The 12222-nt window shown below is 42.3% G+C and overlaps 1 protein-coding gene across 13 annotated transcripts in view; it reads left to right on the top strand.

Annotated features, from left to right (window-relative positions):
- BRSK2 (BR serine/threonine kinase 2) overlaps positions 1–12222 on the top strand; it is a 210830-nt gene that overhangs the window by 124307 nt on the left and 74301 nt on the right. For all 13 annotated transcript variants that reach the window (XM_077287893.1, XM_077287900.1, XM_077287899.1 and 10 more), the window contains 6 exons: positions 5594–5679; positions 6944–7084; positions 8195–8311; positions 8542–8575; positions 8682–8750; positions 11643–11789. In XM_077287893.1, the coding sequence (XP_077144008.1) occupies positions 5594–5679; positions 6944–7084; positions 8195–8311; positions 8542–8575; positions 8682–8750; positions 11643–11789 (594 nt within the window). The remainder of the gene's footprint in view (positions 1–5593; positions 5680–6943; positions 7085–8194; positions 8312–8541; positions 8576–8681; positions 8751–11642; positions 11790–12222) is intronic.

Raw genomic sequence — 12222 nt, 5'->3', positions numbered from 1 at the left:
AAGGGTTAAATAAAATGGATTACATAGAAATGCTCTTGCTGTGTTTTTTTGGAGTTGCACAAACAGCAAGCATTTCTTATATGCATTTATTATAGGACTTGCTCCCCTTTAAAGCGGGTGCGATTTGATAACACATGGGTCTAACATCGATCCTCTGAGCCAAGGAGAACAGATCCGGCTCACGGTCAAGTAAAATGTTCAATACTTTGTTTGAATGCCATTAAAAACAATGCAGCGTGAAAGCTCACCTGGATCAATCCCACGCTCCCTGCTGGCAGGAAAGGGTTATAGTAGTTTGTTAGAAATGTCCTGTGATAGCAGCAGCGCTCTGTTATTACACTACAGCAGCTTACAAGGGGGTAATCCCTCTAATAAAGATACCAGGGAGTTCCTCTTTATCCAGTTCTGTAATTCAGGTGATGAGCTCAGTACGACCTTCTTCATCTTTTCCTTGGTGGCTGGCATTGATCCCATTATATGACCTTTTACGTAAAGCAAGGACATAGGATCCCAGACACATCTTGGCAGGCATCCATCAGCACCATGGTCATCAAAAACTCGTACTGTCATGTTTTATTAGGTGGTAAAATGTTGGGATTTTGCAAACAGGAAATTTGATCCGACTTGTTCATTGATCATAACAGTGCTCATCATGGCATAAACGCAGAATAGGGATGCCCCAAAGATTATTTATGTACAATCAATAGATACAGTAAAAAATATAAATAAATGAATACCACCTACTTTAATATAATCACTGATGGAACAAAATTTCCCATCCTACCAAGAACTCAGACTCATTTTAAAGGGACTCTCCCCCACATCTGAGAAATCAGCATTTGAATGGATTTGCCAATGAAAAGCCTCTGTCACTCCAGCTCTATTCCCCACCTAGCCCCACCTCCCCATCCTGCTTGATTGACGGTTCCTTTGCCAGAAATCACACAGCATAGAGGCTGTCAGCCAAGTAAGAAGAGGCGTCGCTTGGTAGGGAATAGAACTGGAGTGACAGAGGCTTCGGATCTACCATAGCTCTTCAGCCTCATTTGCAAATCAATTCAACAGCTGATTTCTCGGTAATGTAGGAAAGGTTCGGCCATGTAATGGTATTGCTGGACTTGTCACTGAAAAAGCTACATGTGCGTATGAAGAGTTTGGGGGATGAAATCCTGCTGACAGAATCTCTTTAAAGAGGACCTTAATAGTAAGTTTCTTGTTTGTTTTGAAGCCATACGGTCTCATAGATATGGGCCTTTTTGTTTGGTGATAATTGTTTACATTTTCTGGTCTTTACCAAGGTGGCTTGGCTCATTGGACTCTTTGGGAGCCTGTCTTTATGCTGCTGTGCATTATTTTCCTGTGATTTACACCATCCTGGTAAAAAACAGAACATTTTGGACTAAATAGAAGGGTCCATATATCTGGAACTGGATTTAAAAAAAAAAAAATAATACTCTGGAGCAGCTGGAATAAAACTGCCTGTTTTTGACCCGTAAACATGTCCTTTTTAACAACTGCTCTAAAGGTAACGACTGCAACATGTGAATACGTCCTTACCACTGTCTTTAGGAGACCTCGTAATTTAGCTTCAAGGAACCCAGGGTGAGGAACATTGTTCCAAGATAGATTAAAGCACGGATATTATCTTACTGTTCCCCAATGGCACTGACCCATATGTAAACATAAGGGAAAAATTGTCAATGACGGACAATCCCTTTAAATATAATATTCACAGATATCCCCGTATAACATTCAGTCCTATAGTTACGATATGATAACCATCTTTCTCATGAGGCTTTCAGTCCTCTATAAATAAGTTATATGATCACAAATCATTTCCATTCAGTGAGGGACATGGGAAATCACATTTAATAAATGTCAGCTCCACTTCAAACCTAAAAAATTGGCTATGACTCCATTTTACGTTTCTAGCCTATTCATATTATCTCTCTTGCCTTGTCTCTTACCAGGAAGGTAAATATATACGAGGAATTGTTAGGTATTGTTGTCCCATTGGAAAGATCTCCCTGTGCCTACCCATGGAGTGGAATTAAAATGGTGGTCACCAGTGTGCCTGCTTAGTTATAAACCGTAAAGAAGAGCTGTTAAGAAGAAAGTCAGAGTCACCTTGTTTCTTTGAAGTCACAAGCAAACTAAAGGCCCCCATACACATTCCACTAATGTTGGCCAAACCTATGTACATCGGCAGGATCAGCTGACAGTCTAATCTGTAGGGGGCTTCTCGACTCCACCCTGCCCAAACATATCCCTGGAGTAGTTACTTAATATGAGCTCGGTGGGGGTCCACCTGTGCACTGTGAATGCTAGTTTAAGTGCAGTACCCTTAGCAGCCACTAGGCTGCTGTTTTACATCCTGTACACTGCTTAGTTCCTGCCACTTCCGGAGTGGATTACATGTGATCATGAAGGTGCCAGTTGGCGGATCTCCACCAATCTTATATGGATGACCTATGGATAGCTAAAAGATAATCCATTCTTGGAAAACCCCTTTAATGAGGTTATAGACCAAACTAGACAACCATTTTATATGTACTGGAAATCCTAAGGCTATGTCTCCACGGTCAGGATGGCCGGCGGTATCGCCGCAGCGGCAAAGCCGCTCGGCGCTAAGCCCCGCCCCCTTTCTGGGACGCGATCATGCCGGATGTGTTAGGCTACGTTCACATTTGCGTTGTGCGCCGCAGCGTCGGCGACGCAACGCACAACGCAAACAAAAACGCAGCAAAACGCACGCTAAAACGCTGCGTTTTGCGACGCATGCGTCCTTTTTGGCTGAAATTGGACGCAAAAAAAATGCAACTTGCTGCGTCCTGTGCGCCCTGACGCGTGCGCCGCAAAAAACGCATGTGTCAAAAAACGCATCACAACGCATGTCCATGCGCCCCCATGTTAAATATAGGGGCGCATGACGCATGCGGCGACACAGCGGCGCCCGACGCTGCGTCGCACAACGCTAATGTGAACTTAGCCTTAACTCTTCACATCCGGGATGATCGCTCTGTCCCATAGGGCCCTGTGATATGCCTTGCGGAGACGCTGCGTCCCCGCAAGGTGTACGGACATGCTGCGATCTGAAAAGACGCGCAGCATGTCCGTAGTCGCAGGGCCGCCGCGTGCGGGTTTCCACGCATAGTGGAGACGGGATTTCATAAAATCCCCTCCACTATGCTGGAACATCTGGACGCTGCTTGTTTGACGCTGCAGCTCTGCGCAGCGTCAAACAAGCAGCGTTTCCTGACCGTGGAAACATACCCTAAACTCTCCCCACTTCAAATGTTTAGGAAAAGAAGGATGGGACATGCTGATTTTTTACATGCCTGATCCTTGTTTGTCGTGGGAGAGAAGATACAGGTAGAGGTGTGTGCCAGCGCCACGTCTATATTGAATTGTCCTTCATTTCTGTAAGTTTACCATAAGAAAAGATTGGTATTTAAGAATTAAATGAGTTTTCCAAATATATCGATGATGATCCGGTGATGTGCTGCCTCTACAGGAGATATGTAGTATTACATGGCTAGGATTCAAATGAATAGGCAACCATGTAACACATGGTTGAATTGAGGTGACCTGAGCTGTTTCTGCTGTTTGCAGCAGCTCTGTAGTCTGACAAAGAGAGGAGGTAAATGATATCCAAACCACCCTCTATATTGTGTGTATAAGGGAGGACACTATAGTACCTGAATTTAGTAAAGTTGGACTTTATTATAGTATTCTCTCATTTTTTTTGCTTCTCTATCCTTGTCCTTATTTCTGCCTGCATTCTCCTCATTCATTATCTTCCTAAATTCACATTTTCCTCCACTGCTCCCTCCCCCACTTCCCACCCCTTCCCTTTGATGTGTCTGTACATTAGAAAGTGGATAATTAAAGATTAGGAAGTAATCATTCCCTCCTTCTGCGCAGTCCCCTCCCGGGGCCAGGCTGATAATGATGCTAATCAGGTTGGGGTGTCTGGGGCTTGTTCTCTGAGTACACTGCCGGGGAATGTGACATGAGATTATCCGAGTGGCTTGATCCAATGTGACCTCAGGATATGGACATTCCTGGTGAACACATACATGAATATAATCTTATTGCCGGAGCCTAAAATCAATTTTAAAGATGGCTGCAAGGAGCCTCCGCCAGTCTTATGGGCCAGTCAAGCTCAGTGGTGGGATTCTAGCGTATTCATGGTAATATAATCCAATCTTCATGTGCTCTTCATTATGTATTAATATATGTTCCTCCTAAAGGACGTTTCCCTCTGTAATCGAAAAAGACACGTCCTATAGAGTGTTAAAAATTCTGATCAATTTCTGAGCTATATCACTCATGCAAAGTTGGGTGACTACCAATTTGACTGGCATTCAACACGCAAAGGCTCCTGAGGGGGGAAAAAAATTACTAAATCCTAAAGTTAGGGTTTAGGAGTGGGCAAAAAATATATGGCAATTTTTTATAGAAATTATAATTTTGGCCAAATTGGTTTCAACCATCTTTCCCATGACCAAATATAAGTAAGAAACTGACGATGATCATTTTTCTAAATTTGCCAAAGGAGGACACTGATGTTTATAGAGAACCTTTTACCAGGTCAAAAGTCGCCCATTTATTCCCGTTGTACCCCTAAGTACTCTGTGTTTTGCTCTTTTATAATCTGCCAGAGATTTGGGTCTTCTTATCTAGTACTAATTTTTATGGTCTTTACTAAGGGGGTGATTTTTGCAGGGTAATTATACGGAGGAGCCTAAAGACACGCCCCCGAGGATCCTGTGAGCCACGCCCCCTTTGTAAAGAAGATAAAATTCAGCAGTAAATAAAAAGGCCCATATTTCTGGAACTGTACCACGGATTAAAAAAATAACCTAGCAAAACTCACAGGAGCAGCAGGAAATAAATAAGAGTGAATACTGTAAACTTTTGACATGATGACAGATCCTCTTTAAGAACATTTTAATCTGAAAGTGCGAGCCATTTAATCATCACATCCCTTTTCCGGTCAGTCCCCTACCGAGTTATTGCCAGCTATGTACATCATTATTTTTTCATTTTAGCAGGAAAATAAAATTCTAGCTAAATGACGTCTACTTTATTCCGCACACTTACAATTCACTTGGAAGTTTAGAAAAAGATGTAAAAACTGACAGGCATAACATGGCCTTATGGGAAATCGTGAGCTTTGAAGGCGCTCATCACCCGGTACAACGGCTGCTTGTAGAAAAATACAAGAAAACAACCGTAACTGCATGCAAAACGCACTGTACAGAAATACATTTGTCAGTGCCGTCTGCAGTCAGATCTCCTGATTCCAGATTCTTTCAGTTCTTCTTCCCTGCCTTAGAGCCTCAGTCATCATATCACAGATATGGCCTACATGAGAAATGTTAATATCAAAAACGTTCTACAATTGCAAGTGCTTTCTTTTTTCCATCCTCTGGATCTCCAATGATCCTCAGATGGTGGTTAGTTCCTTAATCTGGGTAGATGTGGCTGTGCATAGGCAGAAACCCGCCCTGTAATTCTATAGATACTGTATATACGTCCTGTTACTGTTTGATTATAACTTTCCCTAACCTTCTCTTCCTGATCACAGGTGGAGCGTGAGATTGCTATACTCAAACTTATCGAGCATCCGCATGTATTAAAGCTGCATGATGTCTACGAGAACAAGAAATATTTGTGAGTATATGCCATAAAAGTATCTATCTTATTCTACATGTTTTTCCCTTTAGCATATTTATCATAACCTTTTTTTGTATCTGTTCTTTCCTTCCTAATTAAAGGGTTTATCTCGCCTTTAAAATTGGTGACCAGTCTTGTATTTGGAATCCTAAACGATGAGCTATTCCCTGCGACCCTCTAATACACCGGCACGCTTGGATTGGGCTTGGCTGAGCATGAATGGGGAGATAGGAGTATACCCTAGCAAACATCTCAGCCTGTTGCCTTTTTCTCTAAGAACAAAAGGATTGGGCATGTTGACATTTAACATGCCCAACCCTTCTTCATCGGATATTTGTCATCAGGGAAGTGTTAGACATACCTATAAACATTACATAGCCAATTTTTGCTAAAATTGGCAGGTTGGGACACCCTTCATGTAATATGTATGGGGTAAATAAATTCGTAGTAATCAGTGGTCTTTGGAAGAGGCCCCTGACAACCGCCCCCTACCTGACCACATCTGTGGCTCTTTTCTTGAATAGCCAGACAGGTGCACCTGCTGCAAGGATGACATTGGACCATGTCGGCTAATCAGAAGAAGAGGAGCCATGGATGCCGAGAAGTAGGAGACAGTTCTCAGGGCTCCTGCCCAGCAGCCACTGATTACTAACGATGGACCAGGTCCTGCAAATTGATTAGCTCCAACTCTAATGGCCACCCTTAAGTTTCCCAAATTTATAACTGGAAACTTGTAACTGTTTTATGACAAATGTTTAAAATACACCTTGGGTAAAAGTAAAAAATATCTTGTAAATGTGGCTAAACTTTCTTTGCTTAACAAAAAAAATTGTTAAAATGCTGTATCAAACCATAGTCACAAAAACGATCATCTTCTCCATCCATGTACTTGTCTTCCTCCTGACACTTCTGGTGCCGCTTGTCTTCAGAAAACAAAGGCTTGGAAAGGTAGAAAATTCAATCTTTAATCATTTGGCCACCACCTATCTTCCCCGACTCCTAGATACACGGGAACGCTTGGCTTGGTTGAGTGCTCCTGTGTTCTCTATGAGAGCGTTGGTCAGGTCAGATCCAGACAAACATCCACCAGTGACATTTTCTGACGTGTCACTAAAATGACAGATGCGTTAAAACTATATAGAATTTCTGAATATATCAGTATAGGTTCACCAGATTTATTTCTAATGTTTAGCTTTTCTGTTCCTTTTGGCTGCCCCCTGACTTCCCTTTACACCACATTTTCTCCCTGTGCTTTCTCCAGATATTTGGTCCTGGAGCACGTTTCTGGTGGAGAACTTTTTGACTATCTGGTAAAGAAAGGACGTCTCACGCCAAAGGAAGCACGAAAATTCTTCCGTCAGATCATTTCAGCCTTGGACTTCTGTCACAGTCACTCCATCTGGTAAGCGGATTTAGACCTTTAGTCATCGGATAAAATCACTTTAAGCACGCTCTTTAGAATTTTGCGCTTTTTAGAATTTCCACAGCAGTCGTGTCCACATTTTGGCTTTCCAAATGCAAATCAACTGCGGAGCGATAGCTTAAAAACTTCTGCTACTTAGTGAGATAGCTCTATGGGATATATAAATCTCATAATCACTGTTTTTAAAGTTTTTTAAGTCTTCTGTTGTTTTCTGTCTACTTCCCTTTTTTCGCATTGTTCCCCAACTTCTCCTTCAAGGGCTTCCCATTAAATTGCTACTTTCATTTTTTTTTATATATTTTGTCTCAATATTGCGACAATTGGAAGTATACCGTCAGACATGCAAAATTGCTCCCAATGTAGCTGGTTATATTTTTTTGCAGGAATTTTGGATTGACATGAAACTATTATGATGAAATAATCAGAAATGGTTGGAGTTACGGCTTTTTTAGCGTTTCCAATAATCGGGAACGAGAGATGGTTAGAATTCTTGTTTGCCACTTATCGGGCTTGTGTATATAGGCCGGCAATCACCTGACAATTCATCGGATGATCGGATCACTCATCGGCAGCACAACGTCACGTGTATATCAACGATCATTCTGCGCTCATACCATTCTGGTTAGCCTATCTAAACCGGCCATTAGATGACTGCTAACCAGCTTGTGTATAGATGATTGTCAGCTCTTTAATGACCATTGTCAGCTTGAACAAATGGGCCCTAAAGGCCACCATAAACATTGGATGACTATCAGCCGAAGGATTCTTTGGCTGAGCGATGAGCCATCGGCAATCTCAGCCCACTAGCCCATGCTCAAGAGCACTTGCTTGGCCAAACACTCCTTGGTTCACTGAGAGCTACTGGTTGACATGTCAACTGGAGGCATATCTACTGGAGACCAATGTGATTGATAGTGCTAAATCAGACATTCTCGATTAGCAACTCCCCCCAACAATCAGTTGGCCAGCACCCCCTTACACAATAGGCCAGTAGCTGATCCCCGTTGATATCGGTGAATTTGACTGACATTAATCTAATGTGTATGGAGGCCTTACGATATTCAGTGCTCATCCCTCCTTCTTTATCAGTCATAGAGATCTGAAGCCTGAGAACCTACTTCTGGACGAGAAGAACAATATCCGAATAGCAGATTTCGGGATGGCCTCTCTGCAGGTCGGAGACAGCTTGTTGGAGACCAGTTGTGGGTAAGAAGTGAAAGTAAATTGGGAATTATATTGAACTGATCTCCTCTAGCTGCAAATTTAGAAAGTATGGAGGTAACATGAGTAGAAGACTACAGAAAATTATATGGCTCATGTAAGGACATATAGGACACGTAGGAGACCAGCTTTAGGGGACAGAAACTAAGAGACAGATACTAAGATACTTAGAGCATTAGTACTTACAGCTTTTGCATGTTCTTCTCTCCTTCAAGATCTCCACATTATGCCTGTCCAGAAGTGATCAGGGTGAGTAACTAGCAATGTAACACAGACACCTGGGTGCACTACCAATAGTAGAAGTTAGGGGGCACTGCTGGACTGTCATTTCATCATGCCTTTCTATCCATTGCAGGGTGAGAAATATGACGGCAGGAAGGCTGACATCTGGAGCTGTGGAGTCATCTTGTTCGCTTTACTTGTGGTGAGATTTTATACCTTTTCACCAATGTATATTAAAGCTACTAAAAATATGGTACCGTGCAAGAGTTTTAGACAAGTGTGGAAAAATCCTACAACTTGAGCATGCTTTCAAAAGTAGAAGTGTTAAAACAAACTACATAGCAAAAGAACAAAACTAAAATCTTAATCAAATAAACCATTTGCCTTGAATACAGCCACAGTTCTTCTAGGTACTTGATGCTTGCACGCCGTTTTTGAAGGCTCTAGGCAGGAGGTTGTCCCAAACGTTTACCGCAACCTTTAAAAAACATATGTGGTTTCTTAAAAAAGCATGAATTTCTTTAACTTGTGCTTTTTGACCACAACTCATCCGCATCATATGAACTCAGCCTTAAAAGGATGATCAGATGAAAAACTCGCCAAGGCTTCCCCAACTGTAATCTGCTTACATGGCAAGTAGTGATGAGCCAGTAGACTCGTTACTCGTTGCTCGAGTTTTCCCGAGTATGCTCTGGTGTTCTCCGAGTATCTTGGGTGTCCACGGAGATTATGTTTGAGTCGCCGAAGCTGCATGATTTGCGGCTGCTAGACAGCCTGAATACATGCAGGGATTGCCTATTTGTTAGGGAATCCTCACATGTATTCTGGCTGACTAGCAGCCGCAAATTATCCAGCTGCGGAGACACAAACATAATCTCCGAGCACACCCAAGATACTCGGAGAACACCTGGGCATGCTCGGAAATCCCAAGTAACGAGCACACTTGCTCATCACTAATGGCTAGTATTCAGTTTCCCTGCAGCACCCCCATAGGGAAAATGAGGTATTACATGTTTCTCATTAAAATACATGGGTTGTCTGTGTATTGCATGAATATGCTCTGTATTTGGACATGTGTTTTCAAAACCAAACAACCCCTTTAAAAGTGCAACATAAATTAAAAGGTCCATGTTAAGGACCCCATACACATTAGACTAACGTCGGCAAGACCAGATCGGCCGACAGTCTAATATGTGTAGGGGCTTCCAACTGTCCCCCAACAGATGATGTTGGGAGAGGTAAGGATCTGGCGTGTCTGACTTTGGACTGCCAAATCTTTTGGTCTTGTTGTTCTAAGAGGTGCGAGAGACAGCTATGTATTGTGTACGGGGCTTCTTAATGCCCCACCATCCTGACATCCCCCCAACACAAGAACGGTTGTCTTAGCTCATCACTCCTATATTGTGAAAAAGGTCATCAGGCCGGATCCTTATGCCCCCCAACATCATCTGTTAGCGGAGAGTCGAGTGGCCCCCATACATATTAGCCTGTCGGACAAATGTAGCTTAGATTAAGAGTGGAAATACTTATTTCTTATTCAGACAGATCCTTCTTTTGACTCTGCACTAGGCGAGGTCTGGGCTTCATTATGGAGAATCCTGCTGATCTATATATGAGGAGAGCGTCTGATCTTCAGAGCGTTATGTAATTATCTGCATTTACCTCTGATTGTTCTCCTGCAGGCTCCTCTGTGGACACATAACATTTCCCTACAGATTACTGCAGCACAACTCAACACTTTTATGAATACTGCTGTGGCAGGAAAAAAATGTCATAATAAAGTTTGAAAAGTTTCTGTTCTGTTTAGTTAGTTGGATATACCTTTTTTTCTCAGCATGGAATGACCTCATTATGTGTCCTGTGGAAGCCAAGAGGATTTATGGAAAGACCAGGAAGCTTACAGCACATCACAATATTAGCCCCCATAAAATGAGGCATTCACAGATCCTCAGTTATGATAATCCACTATACACAGGAGCACAACCATTGAATTGTATTGCTGCAGAGCAGATGAAAGATGCGAGATCCAGCATAAAGACCTCCCGTAATGACCATCGGCACATAGATCTCCTCCAGAATGACAAATAATGATAGACAAGGGGGATTACATTGCTACAGTCCAGGGACAAATGCAAGGATTTCAAAGAAGGAGGATCGAGTGTATTGTTATCCACAGCTGAGATAGAAAAATGCTCTTGCCACATTTTACTCACTTTGCCAACTTTCTTCATGCACATTTTTAGTCTAGTGGGTAATACCAGCACTTTGTATGGTCAAGGTTGATGAAGGACATTAAGCCACAATTGGGTGGTTACCACTTATTATGTCTGGTTGAAGATTTGACATAGTAAATGAGTTATTGAAGATTGTGGAAAGCAACAAAGTTAGGTCCAAATATCTTTTTTATTGTTTCAGTGTTGCAATCATTTTTTCCTTCAGTTGACCATGAATTACATGGTAAATTGTTTGCTGTTTGCAGGCACCACCAGGGGGCGCTCGCTGCATAGGGCTTTATTCCAGTCACCCCCTCCTAGTGGCAGAAAAAGGAATTGCATTCATTAATGGCTTCTCGTCAACTCTTTTCTGGAGAGTTTCGGGTACTAGGAACCCTCCACCGCACACACACACTTAAGGAGTCTTAGAAAACAACTAGAGAACAGTTTTGCCAAGATATTATTCATATTTGGCCATCATATGACAAAACATACATACACGGATAATTATCTTCATGATAATTCACATGAAAAGGGGTGTTCCCAGTGTGAGACATGTAATGACTGACAGTCTGCTCTCCTGATCTACATGTCTCACACTGGTAACGCATTGTTTATTTATAACAAGCTCTGGAGGCAGATTCTCGAGGAGATCTATGTCCGGCCCATAGATCTTAACAGTTCATTTACATATTAAGATAAATGTGGATTTCCCTGGAATAAGACATCGGATCGCAGATATCAGTGTGTCATTTTTATTGATCTTTCCATGACCTACATGCCCATGTAGATGGCTTAGGAGGGTAGATCCTACTGACAGATTCCCTTTAATTCTTGGCTTTTTATGGCATCACTAGAGTTTTATTCTTTTTGCACTTCAGGGTGCCCTCCCATTCGATGATGACAACCTACGGCAGCTCCTGGAGAAGGTAAAGCGAGGGGTCTTCCATATGCCACATTTTATTCCCCCTGACTGTCAGAACCTTCTATGTGGGATGATCGAGGTGGATCCTATCAAGAGACTGACGGTGAGTAATGTGGAGTGGATCACAGGCAGTGTCTTCCCCCTGACATTAATTTCAGCTGGAGACAGGGGATATTATTAGATCTTCAGCCTTGAGGACAGGTTGTTGGAGCGTAAATTAGCTAGGATGGAGATTGTGTATTACATCATTGCGTTGTCACGCTGCCATCAGCATCTCCATTCTCCATCATTAAAATTTAGCAAGACATGCAAAATGGTGCAACGTCCCGCAGCAGCTGCAGTAGCTCCCTGATGAATAGGGGATGAGAGTAATTGCAATATGTATGATATCTGGGGTCAAATTAAAGAGCAGATTGGACAAAAAAGCAGCATAGAATACCCTCATGTGATACAGATCAGACACGTGATATTGCATATATAGATAAACCGCGACAAACGATATGTTATACATAGTCTATATAGCCGGGACACAAAAC

Source organism: Ranitomeya variabilis, chromosome 2 (assembly GCF_051348905.1).
Source record: "Ranitomeya variabilis isolate aRanVar5 chromosome 2, aRanVar5.hap1, whole genome shotgun sequence".
Classification (NCBI taxonomy): Eukaryota; Metazoa; Chordata; class Amphibia; order Anura; family Dendrobatidae; genus Ranitomeya; species Ranitomeya variabilis.
This window is presented reverse-complemented; position numbering and strand designations above follow the sequence as displayed.